General features: G+C 43.5%; 1 protein-coding gene across 3 annotated transcripts in view; it reads left to right on the top strand.

The window, feature by feature from the left end:
- Nucleotides 1-1,542: 1,542 nt before the first annotated feature.
- The window catches only part of PRR5L (proline rich 5 like), a 41,259-nt gene continuing 16,999 nt past the window's right edge, over nucleotides 1,543-25,802 (top strand). The window contains exons 1-4 of one of the 3 annotated variants that reach the window (XM_064714516.1): nucleotides 1,543-1,742; nucleotides 13,905-14,265; nucleotides 15,622-15,702; nucleotides 19,107-19,155. In XM_064714516.1, the coding sequence (XP_064570586.1) occupies nucleotides 14,096-14,265; nucleotides 15,622-15,702; nucleotides 19,107-19,155 (300 nt within the window). In that variant the 5' untranslated portion in view covers nucleotides 1,543-1,742; nucleotides 13,905-14,095. Of the gene's footprint in view, nucleotides 1,743-1,762; nucleotides 1,917-7,592; nucleotides 7,711-13,904; nucleotides 14,266-15,621; nucleotides 15,703-19,106; nucleotides 19,156-25,802 lie in introns of those variants that run through there. The other 2 variants (XM_064714517.1, XM_064714519.1) reach the window with 2 other exon arrangements.

Here is a 25,802-nt window from a genome sequence, read left to right as displayed (position 1 = left end):
ATGTCTTGTCAAATTTCGATTCATAAGTATGTGAGTAAAAGTTTGAGGAAAGATGCCAGCTTGTAGGATAGTGTTTTGGGTTTTTTTAGAAAACCTGGGAATTTCTCTTAAATGGAGCAGGGCACCTGAACAAATATGTCAGGTCACCAGACCCTTCACCTGAAAATTCCTTAGGATTTTTGCTGGTCCATGGCAAACAGCTGAAGTACAGTAAGTCCCATCCTTGCTTTGCAGCCCATCTACCTGCAGTGATGGGCAGGGGTCACTGCCCAGCTGAACCATGAGTCACAGCTTGGGATCACCACTCAAACTCCACTTCAGCAATGCTCTCTCTGAAAAATAACTAACTGTTGGCTTGAAAAGCAGGTGCACAATGAATGACAATATGCACTTTTAATTATTCATAGACTAACCAATTTTATATTTTGGTAGGTATCGACTCTCATCGTAAAACACATGAGTCTGGGACAGGAAATATGTTTTTGTATGTGTTCATAAGCTTGCAGTTTTTGTATGTGTTCATAAGCTTGCAGTAAAGTCTTGTCTGCAATCTCTAGGTAATGATTTCATGATCATAATAGTGAATCCAAACTAGTAGAAGCACTGGGCAGCAGGTAAGGTTTGCAGTACCCCAGTGAGTCTGTTTTAAACATCTGGAGACAGAAAAAAGAGACGCGAGAATACCTCTCCTACAAACACATATGGCAGCTGTTCTTATCTAAGCTTACTATGGATATTGACACAACTTAAAAGTGTTAAAGGATCCCAGCATGAGCTAATGGATTTACACACTGGTTTCAGAGTAGCATCAGCTTTTTCCATTCTGAGACCAGGTGCAACTCAGTTGTAAAGTTACAATTTGAATTCTCTTAACAAGGAGTGCATCAGGTTACCAAGCTTCACCAGTATAGTGCATAATTCACAAAACGCTCTTAAACAGTTTAAGAAAATTTCACTATTTTACCAGTTTGGTTTGTCTCCTTTAAGCACTTAAAAGTCTCAAGTGTTTTCAATTAATGAGTAGCTCTCCAAAAGACAGCGTAACTATTTGACTTACATGTTCCATGCGACTGCTCCCTGATTGCAACTAATTGCGGCTTGTAATGTCTTTAAGGACCCCGAATTACACGTGGTTTTGTTCAGCAGTTTCCTGTCTGATACCTGCTGTAGGCTGTGACAGCAGAACAGAGCAAACTGCACGGCGCTGCGGCTGCCAGAGGAACCTTGAACCATGAGATCAAAATAAAATAAACCCCAACTTTAACCGGCACATCCCTTCCCCCGTGCTACACGACCCGTTGTTTTGGCTGGGTGCGCCCCGAGCCGGGCCAGCGTCTCCCGGCCGAGCCGGGGCCGGGAGCGCCCCGCGGGACCCGGGCGGGCCGCCCGTCCCCGGCAAGGGCCTCCCGAGCTCCTCCATCCTCCCCATTGCCTTTCTTTCGCTCAAGGTCAGAAGAATTTAAACTTCCTGACTCCGCGGGACGGGAGGGGTACCCCGGGCGGAGCGGGCCGGGAGCCGGGGAAGGCAGGAGGGCTGGCCCCGCTCCGCCCGGCCCGGCCCGGCCGGCTCTTGTCTCGGCGGGGAGGAGCCAGCCTGGGGCAGGCTGCAGCACCAAGGGCTGGCCGGCCGCCAGAAGTGTAAAATCCTGGCCGGTGGGTGGCAAATTTCGCCAGATCGCGGCGAGGAGACAGCGCGTCCGTCCGTCCGTGCGGGCAGCGGCAGCCCGGCAGCCCGGCCCGGGGTGAGTGCGAGCCGCGAGCTCGGGCGCCGGCCCCGCTCGGCCGGGGGGCTCGGGCCGGCGGCCGTGCCGCAGGGGATGGATGTTTGCCGGGGGGCGGCTGCGGAAGGGAGCGGGCTGGGCCGGCTCCCCGCGCTCCGCCGTGCCTCCGGAGCGCAGTGCGGGCAGGAGACCCGGGTAAGTTCTCCATTTAAAAATATTAAAAATAGACCCTCCGGCTCCATAGCGCTGCCGAGTGAGTCATTTCCAAACCAAATGTCTTAGTCTAACCCTTCCCCCCAGGAGATGCAATAATTCTGAAACCGGGTGGAGGGAAAGAGATTCTTCTCCCGTCTCTCTCTAAATAAATTGAATTAGCGCATTGAGACAAAAGCCAAAAGAGTAGCTGGCCACCTGTTTAACAAAGTGAAGCATAGCTCCATCCCTCTCTCTTCCCTTGTACCTCTGCCGTGCTGTCGCCGCCCATTTTTCCCCAACGTGCACTCGCAGCCCCTCTGCCCTAGGAATTTACAGTGCTTTCCAATATCGTGGGCATAATCTACTTTCCAGTTCCTTCCACTGCCAAACACATTTCACTGCCACCGTCTTCTCCGTGGGACATCAGCCACAGCCTCGCATCATTCCAGCAGTCCCCCAGTCAGTGCAGCTCCTGGCTGTCTATGCTGAAGAGAGTAGTCCAAAGCACAGCTATTTTTTTCCGCCTTTTCCAGTCATATGATGATTTGTTCATGTAAGTGAGCTGTCTTGACTTAGAGGGATGTTTCATTTGTCAAAAACAAGTGCTGAGCGTATTTATAGGCAGTGCTGCAATTTTGTGGTGTGAAAGACCTCGGTTATGCAGAACTCGCTGGTACCTGGATCAGCATGCAGGACCTGTTCACATCTTGCCTATAGTGCTCTCTGTGTGTGCATATTTCATGTATATACCCACAGATGGTATTTCATGGTGAGGCAGCATGCACAAAACACAGGAACTGGCGCACAGGTTGCATATTTCTTTTTCTTAAACATGCCACAGTCCAGCTGTGCAGTAGCTTCTGACCGTATAGCTCTAAATCAGAGGAGACGACATTGTGGTCTACTAATGAACTGACTGTCCTGAAAACCCCCTAGTTGCAAGTAAAATCCTATCCTCTTACCTCTGTGAAGAACTTTGTTAGCAAAAATTTTGACAACAAAAAATGACCTGCAGTTGAAAATCTGTGCAGTAAATTATGTCGGCTGTTTTACAGCCATGACAAGGATGTTAGATTTGATAATGTGATCTGTGGCAGCAACCCAAAACTCAGTGGCATGTGTAGGAGAATTGTGGTGTAAAAGCACTGGCATTCTTTTTTTTCTGCTTAAAGTTCTCCTATTAAAGCTATGTATACCTTTTACAGCCAAGAGAGACCATTGTGATTGATGGACCTGTCACAAAGGTGAAGAGTGCTAAGAAATTCCTGCAGAAGGCATGCAGCTTTTCTCTTAGCTGTAACATAGAAGAGATTCATTAACTTAGGGGGGGTACCAAAGTACTCAACTTAAAAAATGAAAGGGTATTATCTTGTGTTCCAAAACACAAGAAGAAGTAGACTTCAAATCTCAAGTAAATGCAAATTTCACAGCAATCGAGGATGAGGTATGCTCTTCATGCACAATTCATTAGCATTCAGAATGGCATTCTTGCTAAGATACAACATCTGAGGGAGCAAAGTTCTTGGGCTTGGGTCAAAAAACATGTGCATTTTGATGAAGCTAGGAGGAAACTTTTCCAGAGGTGGATTATTCTTGGTCATCCATGAAGGGGGTATCCTAAATCTCTGGCTGAAGTAGCTGTGATGTCGGCTATGGTGTGCTGCACTGGGTTCTGCACGGATGGCACTGGCAAGCTGGAGTGACAGCGGTGGGCAGGGAAGTACGAGTGCACTCAGGCCCTTATTGGGAGTCTTTTTTGATATGTCAGCTTAATAGTAATATCTCCTTTTGGCAGTTTTACAGCACAGTTAAGGTGACAGTTTCGCATTTGTCTTCCGCCTTCAAGATAAAATTCTTTGTAATAACTTCATGCAGTGTGTTTATGGGTTGTCTGATATCACCTGAAACTCCGATAAGGCTTTCAACGTTCACTTTCAAAGTTCAGCTGGAACACAGGTAGTGTTTACTGAGTCCTTACTCCCTTTTGGAGGAATTTCAATTCCTGAAATTTCCGGCAACCAAAGACAGAATAGGTGAGATATTTAACCTTCTCTTTGATGTAGCTTCCGTTCTTATGAAAAGAGTAAAGGGATGGGACTTGCATGCATCAGCAAGGATTTAAAAGTAGGACACACATAAGTACTAGAATTTTATCCTTCTTGTAACTCATATTCAGTGAGTTCAGTTTTCATGTGACTTTTTCAGGCGCCTGTAGTATTTGTGGATTTTTTTGCCCATAATGTATGGCCTTTTGTACTCATTGTTTCTACTGATGTGAGTTCAAGCATAAATATACACTGACTAAACATGTGCTGGGTTCCAGGGCCTATTCAGCAGGGCATAACAACCTGTTTTTACTGCACAAGATGAGTTTAAGTGCAGCTCAGAAGATGGACTGAGGATTTTAGCAAAACCCCAGTTACACTACAGCTGGCTGAGGATGGGCTGTGATGTACAAGCAGCTGCTTAACTGCCACATTTTGTAGCCCCAGGGTTAAAAATGTGGGGCTTTTAGGTTTTTAATAACAACAACAGGAATTTGAAAACAAAAATCAAACAAAAAGGAGTAAGAATGAAGTGCAAGAAAGCACAAAGATAATAGATACTCATTCTAGTTGCAGTAGAGATAGTTCTGAAGTCATTTTGGTGGCTGACTTATTGTTTGATTAAAGTATATCTTGCATGCTTCTGATTAACATTCCTAGAAAATTAAACATGTCATTACATTTAGAGTGATAATGACCTTTTTGCTTCTGAAATGACATTTTTTGCTCACTCCATACTTTTGCCTGGCATACAATCATAGAAACATAGGATTAGACGGGGCCCTAAAGATCATCCAGTTCCAAGCCCCAGGCATGGGCAAGTACGCTTTGCAGTAGACCAAGTTGCTCAGAGCCCTATGCAACCTGGCCTTGAACAATTCCAGCTTCTCTAGGCAACCTGTTCAGTGTTTCATCACCCTCACAGTACAAAGTTTCTTCCTAATGTCTAATCTAAAGCTATTTTCTTTAAAGCCATTCCCCCTTCACCTATCACTGCATGCCCTTGAACACAGTTCCTCTCCAGCTCTCTTGTAAGGCCGCCTTTAAGTTCTGGAAGGTGCTCTAGCTCTCCCTGGCGCCGTCTCTTCCCCAGGATGAGCACCCTCAACTCTCCCACCCTGCTCCACTGCTCTGATCATCTTCATGGCTCTCCTCTGGTCCTTATTGTGCTGAGGCTCCAGAGCTGGATGCAGCACTCCAGGAGGAGCAGTGTGCAGGGGGAGAATCCACCCCACTGGCCTGCAGGCCATGCTGCTTTGGGTGCAGGATGTGGTTGTCTTTCTGGGCTGCAGCTGCACATTGCTGGTCATGTCAAGCTTCTGGTTCACCAGCACCCCCAAGTCCTTCTCGTCAGGGCTGCTCTCAATCCCTCCCTGGCCCAGCCTGTATTTGTACCCGGGGTTGCTTTGACCCAGGTGCAGAACTCTGCACTTTGCCTTGTTCAACTTCATGTTCAGGATCTAAACCTGTCTAGGTCCCACTGGATGGCATCCCTTCCCTCCCCGTGGTGTTGATTGCACCACACGCTTGGTGTCATCAGTGAATTTGCTGAGGACGTGCCCAGTGGCCCTGTCCTTGTCACCGACAAAGATGTTAAACGGTGCCTATGCCAGAACTGACCTCTGCTCTCCACTTGGATAAGGAGCCATTCACTGCAACTCCTTGAGTGTGGCCACCTTTAAGAAAGCATCCTGTGGCTTGTCTGTTCCTCTCTTGTGATTTCCCTTAAGAATTTGTTTGTGAATTTCACCACATTTAATCAAGGAAAGAATGGTCTAAAAGGTCGAATGGTCTAAAAAGTCAAATGGTCTAAATGGTCGAAGTTTCTCTGAGATCTGTGAAAATATTTTTAGAAGGGAGAGCAATGCTAAGTTAGTTTCTGGGTTTGAAAACATATTTGTCAATTCAGTCCAAGGGCCTTTTCTACAGAAAGAGTTTGATAGCTTACTTATGCTTGTGTCATTCAAGTGATACATTCTTGGGCTGTTTTTCTCCAGTAGGGGTGCATTTACTAGGGCATCTGTTGAATGCAGGAATACTGCCAGTGGAAGGAAACAACTGTGTGTGTTTTATCTTCCTTGTTTTCATGTGTGTTCCCATTTAGCTGTATTCCTTGAAAATCACCTGCTAATCAAATTAGTTTAAGACTGGTAGGAACAGCATGAGGGGGCCTGAGATCCTTGGAGCACTGCTTTGCTATTAAATCAGCCAGCTGTGTTTTTTGGAGTGTTAACAGCTTGAGTAAAGCCTTGCTGTAGAATTGGAGATGAGGCAGTGGTGATTTTACATTTGCCATGTGTTGGTGGGTGAGACTCAAAACACAGTTGCAGGTGAGTTTGGTGCTGTGGATTACGATAGCACTGCAGTGATCCAATTCGAAAGGGTCGTTGCTCCAGCTGTCACAGATGCAACTTAAAATACCCTAAAGCTTTCAGTTGATCAGAAAATGATGATAGATCTTATCTTTCCCCCTTCTTATCCATTCCTCCTCTCTGCTGGATTGTTTTTTCATTGTACCAAAGGGGTAAGTGTATTTTTTCATTCTCAAACCACTCCAACAGTTTTATTTTTCTGAGCCTGTGTGACATTTTTGCTTCTTGCCTTTCATAGCTAGGTTTTGGTGTTGTAATTGCTCATTAGGGAGATACAATTTATTTTAACCAGATTAAATAATCTGTTAGTGCATTTAATTCAAATTTGTCTCTACCTTCATTCTGGTCAGCTAAGTGATTCTAATGAGCTCTTATTCTCATCCAGGCACATCAGAGTGTTTTGCAACCATATAGTGCCTTTTAATAGCCATGAAAACTTGCTCCAATTTTTGAATTATGTGAGTCCTAGGAATTAAAATTTCTTTGAAATAACAGAGAACATCTATGATAGAAAACAAAATGACTTTGTTGTCTTAGATGCTAGTCCTGATTAAGATATTTATTTTTTCTTGTGTTCTTTACTCTGAGCAGATCTCTTTAGTTCACATTGAACTGGCTTGCTCTGTGTTATTATTGATTTCTTACATTTTTAAATGAGTAGTTGTACTATCATGTATATAGATGTGACGTAGCAGTCTTGCTTTGAACTGGCTGTAAATTCCAAGGGGACTGCAGGGGTCTCTGCTACGGAGAAGGTTCTCAGACCATGGTGGGATATGCACAAAGGTTTTTTCCCCTCCTCATATATTTACTCTCACTCTTAAGCAGAGTTTCACTTTGAGTTTCAGGTTTGATTTAACCTCAGAAACTCAGAGCACAACTGAGTGAATACCACTGAATTTCTTTATAGATGGTTCTGTTATCAAAGCCAAGTTAGATCTGTTTGTGAAGTTGTTTGAGATGTATGGTGAATAAAGGCATCGTATGGGTCAAATTGTAAGAAGGAATATGCAAAAGGTGGGGATGGAAAAGAGGGATGCTGTTGTGGAGATGGGTGTGTACTAGGAAGATAAGGAAGGAGAGATCTTGTTTTGGGTAGCCAGTGTTTTGTGCCAGTAAAATTGTTGATTATATGATTGCATACCAGAGTGTGAACTTTGTATCAAGAGGGCTGTTTTCCCCAGTTCTGTTGATGTCACTTTGATAACATATTTAAGCTCAATAGTTAAAATATATCCATTTTAATTACAGACATATGAGGCCAGTGGAACACCTCAGGACTATTTATAGGACGTCAAGTTGCTGCCTTTGTGGTGGTGAAGCCAGGAAAAAAAAAAAAGACACCTTTTGGTATTCAGTCAGCTTAGGAAGGGAGAGGTAAGGAGAGGTAGATCGGATTCATCCTTTTCTCTCCAACCCTGTCAAATAATTTGAAAGGTTCATTAAAGCAGCTTAGAGGGATATTTTTGTTTGATGAATAGGATCCTGGCTTGCAAGGTTGAAGACCGGGCTAAGTCACTTCACTGGCTTAGCAACTTTTATTTCCTCAGCCAGAAAATTGAGCTAATTATTTTTACTCTTATTAGCATGCCTCCAAGAGCTCCTGATGAAAGGAGTGATTTGCAGGACTGAGTGGCCCATCTGCCTGGGGCTGAGCCTCCCTGGGATCCCTCAGGGCTTTCCCATGGTGCAGGGAGGGGTGATGATTTTTGGGATTCAGAAACAAATGCCATTAATTTATGGGTGGAAGAAGCTGTCTGTTAAAGTTTGTGACTTGGATCAATCCTATTGACGAGAGTGGAAGACCTGAAGGCTGGTCTCACACTCTTCCACTTACCTTTTCTGAACTGGGAATGTCTCCTAGCATGGGCTATGCTCCTGGTGCTGGCATGAACACACCTGGAGATAAACTTTTCCCTATTTGAGGAGCTGCTCACAAGACAAAGGGTCACCACTTTTCCATGCTGATTCAAGACTTGATTCAAATCATATTAAGATCAATATGTAGTTCAATTCCTGTTGTTTTATTAAGCACTAAACTTTTCATGGGTCAGATAGCCAAAGCTGTGAAGGCATGAAAGCATGAAGGGTGTAGGAAGGAGTATGTCTTGAAACTGGACCCTAGACTGCTTGAACATTTTTGAAACTCTTTCAATAGCTTCTGAGGTGTATCTAAGACACAGCTTCTGATCATTGTTGACCAGAAATAACCTCTGTTAGTTATTGAGTGAATCTCAATTTTATCATCTTCTCTCCTGAAAAGTAGGCGAGATGATGATCAAACCTTGTTTAAGAAGCTGAGCAATTTGGAGCTATAAGAGGAGCTGAATGTGCTGTTAATGTAGTATTGGCAAATACTGCCTGTGTAAGAATATAAATGAAGTTCATGCATGTGCCATGTGTAATTATGATGAGCTACAAGGCTCCAAGTTACAGGTTGTGATCTGCTTTTCCAGTTCTCAGTGTGGCTGCATAGCAGGTAAATGAGGGATTTTTGTCAGAAGTGGTGTCTTCAGATCTTGTCAGCTGAACTCTCATCAAGGGTTTTGCCAATCACATACTTTGTTAAAGATTTATTGGGCTGGAAGAAGAATCAGCTAACAAGAATCTGGTTAGCTTTCTGCATACTTTTTGTGTCTGAGGCAGGATGGGACTGCTCATTAAGCACTGTAGGCTCAGTACAGTGGGGCATTTTTCTAAAGATTATGTGTCTTCTACACTCAAAATGATTACAAAACACTTAAGTGCATATTGCAGTGTCCAGTTTGTGTATTTTATGATCGTAGGTCATCAATGTCACAACTGCATGAAGCATATAAAAGGCAAATATAAGCAAGTGTGTAATTTTCTTCATGAAGGGGCTATTTTTAACACTAAAATAATTAAATGGCAAAACATCAGTTATGTCAGGATAACCCATCATTCTCTATTGCTCTGTTTCATTCTCCACTATTTTTTTCACTCGTGTTTTAAAGTTACTTTTGGACCAGTGGCTTTTTGGTGTGAATTTATTGTGAAGTAAAATTGGTGAAAGTTTTCTTCTAAGAAGCAAAAAGAGTGGTAGATTTTTCTGCCATGTCACTTCTGTTAGCAGCTGTTGGTCTGAGTTTCACAGAGAAGACATCAGAGGAATTTTAAAAGGTCTGTTCTGTTAAATCTCAGTTACTATGGGCCTTTTGTTTGTTTGGCCCAAGATTATCATGAAGAATCATAATTTGGAGACCTTGGTGCCAAGTTTTACTTTGGGTTTTTCTTTGTTTAGTAGAGGGAGATGTTGAAGTAGGGGTGGCTCCTGATCTTGCTTTTCCTCCAGACAGTCAGATATATTATGGTCTGTTGGGAAGGAAAGGTCAATTCATGAAATCATTTTATAATGATTTCTCTGTTGTTTTTCATGGCTAACAGAAAACAAATAATAAAAGTTTCCTAGCTTCATGACTGTAATGTTTTTATAAATGTCCGTATCTATGTGTGTTGGAAAAGGATTTGTCTCGATGCTCAGTTATTTTCTTTGAAGATTCATATTAATCCTAAAAGTGTTTACTCAGATGTGATGAATTACAAGTGGATGAAATTACATTGTTGTCAGATTGACTCATGGTCCTGCTGTGCTGCCTCAGTTGGGGACATTGACTTTCATCTTTGCAGAGTTAGCTCCCTTGGAGACCTGAGTTTTACACAGATGACATTTCTGCCGTGTTAGAGCTCTAGAGGGTTTTGGTAGCTGGACTTTGAGATGCTAATCAAGGGTAAGGAAAACAAAAGGACTGGGGGATAGGACATCTGGAAGGGAAGGAAGAGCAATACCTATCTCTCTGACTTAGCCATGACATGTGTCTTGCCAAAAAAGGTGTGCAGGGTCACTAAGCAAGATGAGGAGAGTGGGGAATGTTTTAGGACATATCAACTGGCAAACAGTCTGAAATCCCCTGATGCCATGTAAAGCATTATCCCAGCAGCTGAACCACGTGGCAGTGAGAAATTATGTGGTGTGGCTGTATGTTTATGCAGCCACTGCACTTCAGTCTCTGACTCTTAATGTCTTTTATAATTGATGGAGAGAATGTTGCTTGGTGCCTGGAACATCCTGGTGTCTCCTGTCATTCTGTGTAAAAGGGGAAAAGTATTTGCTTCTCTGTAAAGCTTTTTCAAGTTCTGTGACTGCTAATAGGATTGTGACTATTAGAAGTTTTATTTTGTAGCCTTCTAAACCACTTTAATCCCAGCAAGAAGAAAATGCAGATGTGAAGGAGTTTATAGTGAAAGCCTCTAGAAGAACAGTGTGTTTCTGAACATTTCTGCATGATTCTGTGAGAGTTTTCACAGCAAGATGAAATTGTTCCTTGCTCAGCATTTTGCTAAATGCTGTTTGTTCCCAATAGCTCAAATAGCCTGAATACCATGAGGGCTTCTCACTAACCTATAACTATGTTAATGCCTTTCTTGCCACAGGGGTAGTTTCTCCCAGTAAAAAGCCCAAAAATTGCACACTGCAGAATGCACACCACAGATATTGCCAAGAAACTGCTGCTGCAACCTCCCTGTGAAAATGAAGCATTATTTACAAGGCTTCCTTGCTTTGGGGAAAACATTCAGTAGAACCTAGTTGCTGTGACAGGAAAATCTGGAGTGAAGGAAGTGTTTGGTTGGGTTCAGGTGCTTTGTTGTACCTTCAGGTAGGTGCACGGGATCTGCAGAGTACATGCTACAAAAGTCAGTTTTTTAGTAAACACTCTGTTACTTTGAGCTTTTTGTGCCTCTGAAAACAGTTTAAATGGGCTGTGGGCATGGGGAGAGAATGGTCCTTCTCACAGACTGGCATTTCCAGTTCTGGTAACACCAAGGTCAGTTATGCTTGGACACCATTTAGGGTTAGCCTGCCTTCAGAGTAAGAGTTTGGTGTGCGGGCCATTTAATAGTTACTGGGTTTAGATAAGATAGGAGAGATTTGAGTCTTTGAGTCCTGAAGAAATAAGAACATGAATCAAGTCCTAAAGCCGAAGATCTTGCTTTAAATTCCTAATAAGATTCTAAAGTAAGGTTGACTTGACAGTAACACAGATTGCAGGCTGGGTTGGGAAAGGAAGGGTTGGGGTGTCTTATCTGCTCTTCCCAGGCAAGAGCTTGTTTTTATCTGTCCTGGTGACTTTTAACAGAGATTAAGGAAAACAGCATGTATGTTTCAATGAGTTTAAGTACATTCGCTAGGCAAGCAGTGCTCAGGAAATTCATCATGGGGCCCAGTGTAATGCTATGGTTCTGCTGTGTGGAATCAGTCTTGTAAATCCCTAGCCCAAGCTCAGAAGAGACCTTCCTCATTGTGCTGTTTTACTGTTTGCACAGAACAGGCCAAAGAATTTCCTACCCATACCTGAATTTATATATGTTAAGGCACAAAGGTTGTTATATTGTTTTACATTTCTGAATTTAAGGTTTCCCCTTGCAACTTAATTTAATTCAAAAGAATATGAATGCATCCTATAAAATGATTTCATTGTTGGGGAGAAGGGTGCTTGCATGCCTTTGTGGCACCTGGGGTAGTGGTAAGAGGAGGCTTGTGGGTTAGCACATCTTAACCACTGCTTTCTAGCCCTGTTAAATGCCTGCTAGAAATAATGCTTATATTGCATTTTACCTCTGAAAGTGAAAGGTGTCTCTGCCTGTGGCAGGGGGGCTGGAACCAGATGGTCTTTAAGGTCTCTTCCAACCCAAATAATTTTGTGTTTCTATGTGTAAAGATTGTTAAGTGAGAATTTTTACAGTGCTGCCGGGAGAAGTGATCTGTCACTCATTCAGCTCCTCATGCTGTCAGCTTTGGAACTTGTAGACAAACATTGGCAGGAGCTCTTGTTTTGCAACAGAAGCAGCCTCTATGCTTGGGCTGTGCCTTGTGGCTGCCCTTTGGTCTGCTATGAAAAGAACCTGCCTCGGCTCTCCAAGGTGCTGTAGCTTTTCCTCTGGCGCTTTCTGATGTGGTTACAGTTGTCAATGGAGAAATTGCTGGCAGATTGAAAATGTGTGGGCAATGTCAAATGAACTGGTGCTGCAAAATGCACACAAAAGATACTCCTGATGTGGTTGTACTAGTTTACATTTAGTCTTAATGTCTAGAAGTTATGACTTTGTTTTTGTTTTTATTTTAATTGTAACAGAGCAGGCAAAGAATCAACAGACTGCTGCCCTTTCAAGCAACAACAGTTAGGGCTAAGCTTATGTCACAAAAGACTGTCTGGGCTTTGTCATCTCTGAAGACAGCCAGGAGTTGTCTAAAGGCAGGAAAAAGTTGCACTCGTAGCCATGTTCCAGGTCCACAGAGATCTCTGCAAACTGTATTTAGCTTGTGAGGGTAAAACAATAGTATTTATTTCTTGAATAGCACCAAGAATGATAGTACTGTGTGTTTCAGTGCCTAAAAAGTGGAGTGTTTTCTCCATTAGCTTCCTCATTGGCAGGCCATGGGGTGTCCATGGCACAGCAAAGGCCTTGCAAAGGCTTCATGGTGATTGATCAGAATCTGCCGAGGCTGTGCAGAACTGGGGTAACAAAGTGAGCTCAGCATAAAATGGGGCTGGCCAGGTGGGAAGAAAGCTGTTTTCTTATATGTAAGAGTTAATTATAGTTTGGGCAGTGGAAAGATTTTCCTGGGGCTGAACACCAGTCAAATTAGTGCAGACACATAGCATTGTTTTTGTCTGACCATGTCTCTTTTCACCTCGTGCTGTAGATGTAGTAGAAAAGAGGTTTTGCTTTACATCTTTCATGTGCAGTTCAGTTGCACAACTCTTTTGTTTGTTTCTTTTCCCCTCTGCTCTCCTGTGTCCCACATCTCATTCTCAAAACTGCCAACTACATCTATTGCTTGCATTCATCTAAAGTGGGAGGATTTCAAAGTACAGAAGCTTTGCCAACGTTTTTTTGTGGCTTTTATTCAAGCTCGCTTCTTCTATTTCTGTGGTTTACTTGGGGCTACACAGTCATCTACACAGAGATGGTGATCAGAGTGGAAAATACGGGCATTTCGTAATTGGCCTAGCAATTACTCCTTGTGCTGTAGAAAAACCAGAAACATAAAAGCCCTGCTCATGCTCAAAATATCTGCATGTTAGAACTCTTTTGAAGAAGCTCCTTATTATATTCTTTTTGTAGTGAACTGATAGCAAGTGGGTTTATTCCCTTGCACAACACTTCTCAAAAAAAAGCACTGTGTTAGTCTATGCATCTTTTTTTCTGTTGTTCATCTTTTGTACCTCTCTAGTGGAATAGTTTTCTCTTTCTCCAGTTCTACTATTTTATATACAGGCTGAGTGGCTAACTGTATTTAAAGGTATTTGCAAGTGCCTCTGGCAGAAGAGTTGAGGCATCTTGCAGCTCTGCTAATTGAAGTCAAAAGAGAGACCATGCTTGCATTTCTGACTGGCTCCGTTGGGTCATTGTTTAAGGGCCAAGATGGGAAATAGGGCTCTTGAAGAACTCTGGAATTCCAGAGTCTTCCCAAGGTGCTGTTAATGGCACAGAATATTTTCATCTCTCCCTTCTGTTCCTTACTCTTTTCTTTTCTCTTTGCATTGCAGGACTGCTTCAGTTCCTTCATCATGCAGCGCATGTCACAGCCCGGCACCGTGGGGAATCGCTAGTCCAGGGCTGACCCTTCGGTTTCGGCTGAGTCCTTGGGCTTGACGACTCATGGACATTGCTGAGGTTGATGCTTGAACCTTGGAGAGAAGAGCCTTTCTGATGGTCCTGCTCCGCTGCACCTGACCCTATGAAAGGAGGGTTCACCGTAGCTCTGTCCTTGGCGCTGCAGTTCCACAGGATGGGCTCGTTCAGAAGGCCCCGGCCACGCTTCATGAGCTCCCCTGTGCTCAGCGATCTGCCTCGCTTCCAGGCAGCCCGGCAGGCCATGCAGCTCAGCTCCAACTCTGCCTGGAACAGGTCAGCAGGACCCCCCTGCCCGAGCTCTCGCCCTGCAGCAGCAACTCAGCGAGGGTTACGTCTATCTTACGCTTGTGCTTCACACCATTTAAGACTAAGCTCATCTGTTTATAAGCATGCACAAATTTTTGACATGTCCAGGCTTTGCTGGCATTGAAAGCATCTGTGGAGATGAAAAATTTAGACCTACTAGTGCTCAGTTGTTTTTCAGCCATACTGTCCTGAAAATCAAAATTGCTTTTTGTAAACAGTTGCATCTTTTAAGTACCATTTAGGAAAACATAATCCTAGTACTGTAATAAATGCCAGTTTATTAATTCACAAAGGCATGTATTTGCATATTATGAAGCTTTTATCACAGTCAAGTTCCTCTGACAACTACTAAGTTCGTGGCTTCAATCAGCATTTCCTACTGATAGCTAAATCTTGTCTGCTATGTGTGTCTTGCAGCAATGGCAACTGGAAAAACAGTGTGAAAGGTGAAGAGTCCTGTGTTGTGATCTGCTGTAATGGTCTGCTGCTACCAGAAGTGGGTGTTCCCACCTTCCCTTCTGCCACATGGCACCAGCTCTGTGCTCTGCAGACTCTTCTTACTTGCCGACCTAGCTCAGTTTACCAATGTCACACAAAAGTAGCCTGGCAAAAACACTGCAGTTTTGTGCCATGATAGTGAGCTGAGGTCTGTGAAGCATGCAGATGCCATAACTAGCCCACAGAAAGGAATGTCTGCTTAGGGAATGACATATGCCCTTGTTAGCCACGGCAAGATTTAGAACTGCTAAACCTTCTTGTCTGCTGTCACTTTATTACTTCCTCTGTGCTGGTGAGAGAATTAGAAGATACTCCAGCAGCATCTTACAAGAATTAACAGTGCTCAAACTGGGATCTGACTGAGGTGATGCTGGCTGTAGAACATCTCCAGCATGGCCAGGGTCTTGCCAGATGCTGCAGTGTGGGTGGCTCATGGCAGGATCACTGGATAATGCAGTGTGATGTGTTTGGCAGATATTACCAAAAATCCTATGTCTCCTCATAGCAACTAGCCTGCAGCACCCGGCAAAGATCCCCCAAACAAAGTTGTGTTCAAGAGACATCTGGCACGAGCAGGACCCATGTGACAACTTTCCCTTGCTTACCCTATGCAGAACTTGAGGTTGGTTCTGCTCTGTCTCCCAGGGGAGATGTAGGTAATTAAAAGTAACAATTTCAAGGTGAGAAAGAGTAGAACTATTTCAGGGAAATTATCTCCACCTGGTTGTAATCTCTCTGCTTTTGGTGCCTTGCTCATGGTGTGCTCAGTGGTAAATCACACTGTTATTCATGGGTGTTGTCCTGTCTCATTTCTTTTTTTGGCAGCGTACAAACAGCAGTGATAAATGTGTTCAAAGGGGGAGGCTTGCAGAACAATGAACTTTACACTCTCAATGAAAATATCAGGTAGGTTGCTGAAATGCATGAAAATGGATTTTTGTTGCTGCTTGCTTGGTGTTTGCTGGGATCTGATGCCTTCAGAACCACAGTTAAAAGGTATTGGTGGGAGGAGAAGGGATGAAAGCAAATTTAAGCACATCTTTGGGATTTCTGGCTAAGTTACTTCTTTCTTGCTATCGAGTGACATGAATGGCATGGGATAATTTGGATAATTTTTCTCCAGCTTGTGTAGCTTTGATAAGGACAGGTTGTGTATTGGCTTGGATTGTAAGGATTTTGTTCCCTCCTAGGAGCTCTGCCTATTTTGGATGTGTTTTATACGTAATAATATTGGCATCTCTTTTCTTAAACTAAACTTCTCAGAACTGTGGAGTGTTTAAAGCAAACCACAGCATTTTGTTTAAAGGCTTAATCTTCACATGATAATTGCAGAGCAAAACCTGAAAATATGAACAATAAAGATAAAAACAACTAAAAACCTAGCTAACATTTTTTGTCACTGATGCTAGTGATGGTTAAAAGTATCGTTTTCTTTTAAAAGCATGTTTCATGATTATCTGTGGTTTCATTCTGATTAGTTGGAAAGTTTGATTAGCAATAGATAGGACTGTGGAGTAGATAAAGAACTATTTATTCTTGCCTTGGTTTCCAAGTGCTGCTGAGAGAGGTATTGTCAGGGCTAATGGATGTAGGTTCCTCCTCCTCTGTTTACCAGTGCATCCATATTAATTCATCAAGAGTGCTGTCACACGTGTCTCTACTACTTCTTTTGTATGCCCTCCCCTCATTCCTATTGCATTTTTTTGAGCTCCAAAAGATTCAAATGACAGTTTGAGCTAAGTATGTACTAAACAGCAGTCTAAACTACCCCTTTCCCCACTTTCAAAATAAATGCAGCTATCAGGGCAGGAGACTCTGTCCAATTTGGTCTAGTCCCAAACCCAAAAAGTTTAATATAATTCCTTTTGAGAGTTGAGCAAGGGCAGCATCTTGCACTTTAATGATATTTTAGTGTGTTCAGGTCAGAAGTCTTCAAGTTAGGTTAAGCACTTGGAGCAGTCTTAATTCTCCACGGGATGAGTATTTGTGGACAAGAAAATAAAACCAGATGTCATAAGGCTTGGGAAATACCTAAATCCCTAGCTTGTTAGCAGACTTGGGGAGTGGCTTTGGGTTTGTGACTCGCCTGTTGCCCATGGCAGTGGCTGCATCCTGCTTTTCCCCTGAAGTGCAAGCAGGTGCTCATTCCCACCCTTCCAGGGAGGCAGAACTGGGCAGAACTGCTGTGGGGTCTGGGCTTGGCCCCAGAGGCTGGACCATGCTCTCTTCATGCTGTTTGCTGAAGTGAATGCAGAGTCGTGAAAACCAGGCAAAGAACAGGAAATTCTTTATGTACTATGTATGCTTTGAGGGCAGTGCTCATGGTGGGAGGGGAAATGCCCTTTTTCACAGACGTGCACTGCCAGGCTGTACTTGGAAGCGCTCACCTTGAATTACATGATTAATGTTCCTGCAGGTGCCCTGAGCATTGGTTACATCTCCAAATGTCACTCTTTAAATAGACCATTTCACATCCACATTAATGCCTATCTAAGGAGCAAAGGACAGGCCTCTGCATGTGTCTGCATGAACACCTGCAGCCTCACACCTGTGGTTCTGGATGGAGCTCCCAGCACAGGGTGGGCCCTGTGCACAAGGGGAATCCCTAGCTTGACACTGGAGAAAAGCCAGACCTCTGAGACAGACGACTCTCGTGGCCCATGGAGTTGAGCTGGTGCATTTTCCTTGCCCTTGTTTGTAGTTCTCCACTCTGCTCCTGGGCTGTAGTTTGCAAATGCAGTAAGAGGCTCTCAGGTTCTGCACAGTGCTTCATCATTTGGCAAGGGGAAACACGGGACAGTTTTAAAGGAGGATGGTAATGACTGGACCAGGAGATGAGCAGGTGGTAACATTTTGTTCTGGATTGCTGCCACCTAGATTTTATCTTGCTGTGATTTGATACCATCTCACTGGCTAATTTTAGTTTTTTTTTACCTGCTCTGAAAGTCAGTTGTCACAGCAAGAGGAAATGTAATAAATGCCTTTGGTAAATGGAATTTCTGTAACTGGGAGATGACCTGGCCATGCTTAGGAAGAGACCCCTCCCTTGATTTTTTTCCTAAGGTGCAAGTGTCTGGTTGCTGGTCTTACCTGCATGAAGCCAAATCCCACTGGGCTTGTCCAGTCAGGTGGAGAGCCTGCTGGATTGGCTGAAGCCAGTGGAAAACTTCTGACAAATCAGTCCCCAAAGACTTACCTGATTTATTGGTCTCATGGACATAGACATGGGCTTTGATTTGGATGGGTGAATACAAACACTCAGAGAGAGAAAGAGTAAAGGCATGTTGGCATGCAAATAAATGCAGAAGCATTGTAAAGTGGTTAGAGAGGAAGGCTCTCAAATTTGACTTTGAGCAGAGATGAGGTGAAGTGGCACAGTTTGGTGGCAGAAACCCAGCCTAAGAACTGGATGGTTGCTGATTCAAATGCTGTTTTCAAGAACTCTTGACTGTACTTTACATTGGTAAAAAGCAACACTCTTAGAACAGAAAAAAAATTGCAGTGTTTGGCATTGGCAAATGTTGGGCAACCTTTAAATTTTAGGCAGAATTTACTGCTACAGAATTTATTCTCAATCACTGAAAGCTTAAAGTGCAAATGCACTGAATATCCTGGGTTGTTTTTTTGATACCACCTCTGATGTAAGACAATCCTCATTTTTATATAATTTTTTTAAAAAACACAAATATATATTAGAATTTAAAGCTTTTATCACGGCCTAATTTAAAAGCCAACAATTTTCATCAGAAAGACTTCTTTAGAGTGATTTTTGTCTGTATGTATTTAAAACACCTCTTGTTAAGTTTCTAGAATTTCTTCCTTGGAAAATATGCCTTGTTTTTTATTGTTTGAAATGTGGCAGTTAAAATGTGGGTGCAGCTTCTGTTTCATTTCTCCTCTCCTTCTGCTTCCAAAAGAAAAGGAAGTACAATATTAGGGAGATATCCTGTCATCAATGACATGAAAGGCATCTTTGTTTAAACAAGAAAGCAGAAAAAATTATGGATTTCAACCTAAATAACTCCAGATTTTCTTTCCAGCTTTCTGCTCATTCAGGGAGGTAATTTCTTTTTTCGCTTGTTCTAGGTGTATGGTTTATAATATCGAAGACTTCAGAGAAACTGTTTAATTCCTTTATAATTTGAGAATAGCCTTTGTAAAATACGTATGTAAGAGAAATCTGTGTCCAAAAGGACCCATTCCCATACATTGCTGTATCTTTGGTATGCCTGGTAGTAAAGTTCAGATATAGCTGTAAGAAATGACCAGCAGTGGCTGCTACTTCATGGCTCCATTCCTTCTGTCTACAGACGGCTGCTGAAGAGTGAACTTGGATCCTTCATCACAGATTACTTTCAGGTATTGCATGACTTGCTTGCTTTATTTTGAAGTCTCCTCCCTTCAGCTTTTTAGCCTATAACAAAACTAGGATCCCTTTTTACATGTGTGTAGCCTACAAGTTTTGTTTTTGTTTTACTGAGGAAGATGATGGAGGTACTGGACTTTTAAAATGTGGGCCATATAGCCCTGGGAGTAAATATTTTTATCAATGTGAGTGTAGAATTAAGGATAATCTTCCTTTGCACTTAAGAAATGCTGCTAGTAGCCTGCCAAGATCAACAAGGAATTCACTTGAAGTTTTTAAAGAAGATGGGATGCCTTTTCTGGAGTGTAGAAAAATCAAAAGGTTTTCTGCAACAGGGGCCAGCAAAGGGAAAGAGGAGAGATAATGACAACTGCCTTGGAGGCAGGAGGGGGCAAAGAGAAGGAAGTTTCTATCAGCAGGAAATCAACCTGGGTGCTGTTTGCCTTTTAGTCCCACAAATATAAATGCAGTTTCTGAAAAAGGAAAATGTGCAAGATGAAGTAACCATGACACACCTGAACAATCACAAATGTGAATACGTGTTGCTGTGTTTTATTGACACTGGTCAGATAGGCAGAGGTTCTTATGTAACCGAGTGAAAGCCTGCTGGATGATTTTTAGAAGGCACTGATGGTTTTCAGTGTTTTAATTTGTTCAGTTTAATTTGTTGACTGTTAAAAAAAAAAAAGGGGCTGCTGGAAACAAGAGGGTTTTCTTCCCTTTGAGTAAGGGAGAGAAAATTTCTGTACTTTCTGAAGCAGCTGATGCTGCTGTGTGCGTGCTAACAGCTTGAAAGAGGAAAAAGAAGACTAGTGTTGTTTCCTATCAGATTACGTGATTTATTAGATTACATGCCTTTAAAAAATCCCCCTGCTGTGCTATCAAGTGAGAAGAAAACTCCTGCCCCAGGGGCAGTTGTGTTTCACTTCCCCAGCCCCTCTGTGCACAAGTTGTTTACTGCAGAGGCAGCTGCTGGCGGCACAAGGCAGGATGTTTCCTAGACCCTGAGTGGGGTGGCAGCCACCAGCACTCACATTTAATTTCTGGGGTATTTTTGCTCAGTGTCAAAAGGAGCAACTTGGCATCTGTCAGACTTAGCCTGAGGTAAAACTCTTGGTGCAGGCAAGTTGTGGGACAGACTGTGAGATAAAGGCTATTGTTGGAAGTGAGATTTTTCCCTCTGTGAGGTAAGATGCAGACTTATTTCTGATTCTAGACTAACGGCATATGGCCATGATAAAAGTTACCACTCCCTCCTGAATGCCTTTCCTCAGAAATCCTCTTTCCTGAGAAATCCGAGGGCCACGGAGTGGGGAAAGACTGTTCATGTGCCAAAGAAGGGCTGACAGCATTATTTCATTTGTCTGTGGGTTCTGTTTCACTGCTGATGCCAGCTGAATTATGGCAGTACTGCTGCCACCAAGATGAGCAGAGTTGAATCAAGCTGCTGATTTGGCTGAAAAATAACCTTGAAAGAAAAAACCCAATGTTTCCAACTACTTCCTTTGACGTGTTGTGGTCATCACCTCTGACATGGGGGAGGTGCTGGGAGTGGGTCACCAGGATGCGCAGCGGAGTGGAAGTGCATCTTTTGGCAGTGACTTCCTCTGACATCTGTTAAAGCCCACTGAAAACTGTAAGAACCACGTTTTCTGTCCTCCTGCATTGAAATGGACCCTGAAGAATATGCTCTCTGTGTAGCCAGGCAGTTTTAAATATCCTAGCAGCAATTAGAGCAACTAACGAGATCATGTAATATTTAGATGTGATAAACTGACTTGATCGTTTTCCATTTCTTATGCTGTGGCACTTATAACTGGAGCCACAAAGAGGAACTTTAAAATCACATTTGTTTTAAGAGTTGGGGATTTTACATTATGTAAATTTTATACACTCAGACATGCACATTTTTATAAGCATTGAATATTCAAGACTAAAATGGAACAGAGCTTTTATAGTGAGACAAAGCTACCTTTGTGATCAACTTGACTTAATTACTCACAAGTCCTTTTCATCAGCACTCATGCAAATTAACAGTTTTTAGCTCCTGAAATTGCTAAAGGAATGTTTAGGAAATGGTTGGAGCTTACGCAGTCTTTTTCTGCTACCAAGACATCATCATACGAGAGTTAATGAGTCTGTTTTGTCTTTGAAAGAGAAATATAATTCCCATAAGGGCTGCAGTGCAAACTCAGATGTTTCATTCTGAAGGAAAGTTGTGTTTATAAATCTGCCGCTTTAGCAATCCTACTGTATATACAACCCCTCTCCTTGGATTGAAGCCTGAGGGAAAATGCCAGATACTTGGGACTTGCAGCATTTGCTGCAGATCTGCCTTACAGCAGTGCTTCATGCTCAGTTTTTTCAGGACTGACTTTGCCCATGAACTGATTCTAGAATTTCCTGAAAAGGGGCATTTGTACCTATCTCTCTGCTCAATAACCCAGCAGGGCACCATTTGCTCTCACTGCTGGGTTACTTTGTTGGTGTTCAGCAGAACTGCAATAGGTGGGAATCCTATGACCATGGAAGGTAAGAGGCTGGGATTTGGAGGAACAGGGTGTACTGGCAATTGGGACTTCTCTGGTGGAGCTGTGTGATTTTTCATATAAGCTCTCTTCATTTTCCTACTGTCTGGCCCTTGTTTTGGTGGAGAAAAAATTTTAAATATAAAATCAGCAAGCATTGATAAATTGATGCATTATCTGCCTCCTTCTGCAACAGCCTGAAAAAAAACCTCTGGAAGGGATTAGTTGTTAATCTTGAAACCCATGGGGGACAAAATGAAAATGCATTTGTGTCTGTTAGCTCCAACCTGTCTCCTCCCAAGGCAGAGAGACCTGTTCCCTTCCCAGGCACTGTATCCTCTCCCAGAACCCATAGGCTGCAAATGCAGAAAGTCAAATGCCCAGAGCTGATGCCTGATGCCCACTCCCCGCACTGGCAGAGCTGGTAGGTGAGGAATGGCAAGTGGACTGTGTTTCCTCCTCTAATCCAATGAGATTTTTGATGTCTCAAAACCAGAGGCAAGCTGTTACATAATTTCCAGCCTGCTGCAGCGGAGAGCCGCCCGCAAGTCCTGACTCAGAATTAGACCCAGCTTGCTGTTCGTGCGAAGCTGCAGCGTGTGAGAGCACACACTGCTGAGGTGTCAAGCAAAGTCCAGGCAGCAAGAGGATAATAAATAGCTGAAAAGCAAGTGGTGTCAGCAATGAGGCGAGCCTGGGTCCAAACCAAAGCTGATTTTATTTCTGCCTTTAGAGCAGTCAGTAGTGGTGCTGGTGAACCTTTCTGTGGTCAGAGTTTCTCTCGCTGTAGGCTCCACAGCTGTGCACGGTGACTGCAGTGATAGGGGGAAACCTGCTCCCCTCCCTCTCTTGTGGCACCATAAACATTTTTTTTTAAGGTCCCCACTGCATGTTTTCCTGGAACTCCAGCCTGGAGAGATGACTCCAGCATCTCTCACGATGTTTGCTTGCTCCTTTGAAAGGCTGCTTTGTGAAGCGTAGCTAACAGCTGAAAAGGCCATGTGGCTGCTTAGCTAAAGAGAAAAATACAGGGGGTGTGATGTATCCTTCCTTGATGACAGGTTTCTGTGTCTACCTGTTTCACAGCAAGGCAAGGAAATAATTGTGTGGGCTATTGCAGTGGTGGTTACTCCTGGATACAGGCAGCACCAGCTTTTCTCTAGCCAAGTGCTGTCTTGTGCCTGCTGCCAGGGCCTGCAGCAGCTCGGCTGCTGCACAAGGAACAGAATTCACACTTGTGTGATTTGCAGAGCTCAGCTGTGTGTCTGCTATACTCTTTTGGGTCAAGCTGGTCTTTATTGTTGTATTTGTCTGGGAACCTCTGTTCTTGCAGGTCTGCTAATTATTTCTGCTTCATCTGGCACTTTCTGGAGCAGCTTTGATGGAGCAGCTCCAGAGGCTCTATGGCAACTGCCCAGGTTCGTTATCGTGGATGGAATCCCCCAGCAGCTCAGCACTAGTCCTGGGTGGCAGCAGGGACACCTCCTTTCGGACCCCAGTACTCTGTAGGTGTGTGTGAGTCCTTCCAAAGGGAGCCAGGTTGCTCCCACTCAGAGCATGGCCAGGGTGCCATGGCCTGACTGAGCAGGATCCCCCCTGGAGCAGGGATACTCAGGCTGAAGTCAGGGGCCCTGGCTGTGGGGTTTTCCCAGAGCTGCTCCCTGCCTCGCTGTGGTCTGGATCGTAGCAGTGCTGCCTACTTGGTCTGCCTGCTCTGTTCCACTTCTTACCCTCCTTGCCTCACTTTCATCTCTTCAAGTGGGCTTTCTTTTTTATCTGTTGTGAACAAAACCAGCTCTAGGAAGAGTCATTTTAGGATGTGATTTCATATTTATCTTGCAGTTTCTCCCCTATGTGGGATCGAAGTCATCTCTCTGCTTCTGTCAGTATTTCCCCTCTTGTTAAAGAAAAAAAGATGGAGGTGGGAGGATGCTCTAGATATGAGATACTGCAGCTCACACAAATTTGTATTTTGTGAAACACTGCCAAGAATTAGGTTTGTGTGCAGCTGGCGATAACTTTGTAGAAAATACTTGCTAAGTAAGTTTGGGTGATGCTTCTTCTCTCAAATTTACATCAGATTATCCACAAAGCAGTGGCTAAGTGTGCTTGTAGAGCCTGTAAAAGTGTGGTTTAGCACTAGAACACAAAGCCTCAGCTGCCTGTAAAACAGGGTGCATTTAAGAAATACAGTAGTATTCTGTAGAAAAATTTTTTTCCACCCAGCAAAATGAGGTCAATTAATTTGAGTATGTTCTGGATCAGTTTACTTCTGTTTCAGGCTTATGTTGTTTGATAAACTAATATTAATTTGTTAATTTGAAGGTGGCTTTTGAAAGGCATACTAGCCATGTTTGGCTTGGAGACACTAAGGGAAAGCAGAATTTATCCATAATTATATGGATGTTTGTGTAAACCTTTTTCCCTCAAAGGTAATGACTTATTTGTTATTAGCAGGGGAATTAATTTGTACTTTGCTGTACTGCAGACATGGCATTCAGGCAAGATGTGAAGTGGCCTGGGATGGCTTGAGCCTCCTTGATGATTTCTGTGGAGTTGCAGCCAAAGCTTCTCAGCTGTTTTCCACCAGGCTTCTGTTGCATGCAGCACTCAGAGCAGAGCAAGCTGTGCTGGTGGCATGGCTGCCACCCCAAATCCTTCCTGTTGGCTCTGTCTGGGGGCTGGCACCACACCCGTGCTGACTGCGAGCTTCTGACAGGCAGCATCTGATCTGCCTCAGGCACAGTCCGAGGGCACCGTTCTGCCCAGGGTGTGCTGGGGCTGTGCACACGAGGGGCCCCGCTGGGAATGCCCAGATCCTGCAGCGGCAGGCAGGGAGAAGGTGCTGGGCACTGCAAGCTCTGCTGCTTTGAGAGGAGCCCCAGCTGTTGTGCCTGGGACAGCTTTCACCTTCTGGGAGGATGGTGGCACTGGTATTGCTCCATTGGGCATGCATGGAGAAATTTGCCTCAATTTCTCTAACAGGGAAGGGAAAGAGGAAAATATCTGTGCCAGAAAAAAGGAAGGGATTATCAGGAAAGTGTGTGGGTTTTATAAGGTGGTGGCTGACTGCCTTCAATTTTGTTTTTTTATTCCAAATGGTTTGAGGATGACTTACTTTAAGGAGTAGCAATCACAGATATGTTGTGAGAGTCTCTTTACTGAGGAACTAATGAAAACTGATTATTTTCACTTTGAATCCTGCCTTTAAAAACTTAAGACATTTAAAAATTTACTTGAGAGCTTTCTTTTAGCTGTCCTTCTTACTGGTGTATCTGAGTCAGCTATTTTGGTTTTCTGCTCTCAGAAAAGGAATCAGGCTGTGAGATTTCACAAGGTCACTTCTATCTGCTGCAAAATCTCTCTCCAGATTTCTCAACTGCACGTACATGTTTTGAAGTTGGGACTTTGTTTCTCTGCACAGCAGAGTAGCAAAGAGTAAAGGCAGGTTTGTGCCTCCCTCAATGAGCATACAGCATCCCATGGTGTCCCAGCAGAGGGTGAGGAAAACACCCTGGGGAACCAGGAAAAGCTCATTTGGGGAGGGAAGGGAATCCCTGCTCCCCCAAGCTCCCATCCCTGTTCAGCTGTAATTGCAAAGAGATGGAAGGTGGCAGCTGAACTTTTTCAAATAAATGTACCTTTCAAGGTTACTTGGTATGAGTCTTTATCTGGTCTTGCTTTAAGTAGAAGATATATTTTTCCTCTTTGCTCTGTGCTTCTGACAAGCAGGGTGCAGCAGCAAAATGAGATTTGTAATCTAGACAAGGTCTGAAACAGACCTCCACTGCAGCTGGAGTAGCTTGTATTGATTTGTCAGCAGAGCCTGTAGGGTTTGGTAATGACAATTTGCCTGTCTGGCTTGCTCTGAGGGATTAATGCTTGGATTGAATCAGTTTCTAAGCCTGTGACTTCTTGCAGAAGAGAAGGAGAAGTAACATTGCCAGATATTTTCAGGACAGGGAGAAGGGAAATAAAGTGTGGGCTGATTTTACTTAGTTTTTTAAAAGTCTCTTCCACAGGAAAAGGAAAAAACTGAGAGGATAAGTGAAAAGTCTGCAGTAACTACAGTAACTATATAGTCCTAATCTCTTTTTTAAGGAAACCTTTTG

The sequence above is a fragment of the Zonotrichia leucophrys genome, chromosome 5 (assembly GCF_028769735.1).
Source record: "Zonotrichia leucophrys gambelii isolate GWCS_2022_RI chromosome 5, RI_Zleu_2.0, whole genome shotgun sequence".
NCBI classification, from domain to species: Eukaryota; Metazoa; Chordata; class Aves; order Passeriformes; family Passerellidae; genus Zonotrichia; species Zonotrichia leucophrys.
Note: the sequence above shows the minus strand (reverse complement) of the source record. Positions and strands in the feature narration are given on the sequence as shown.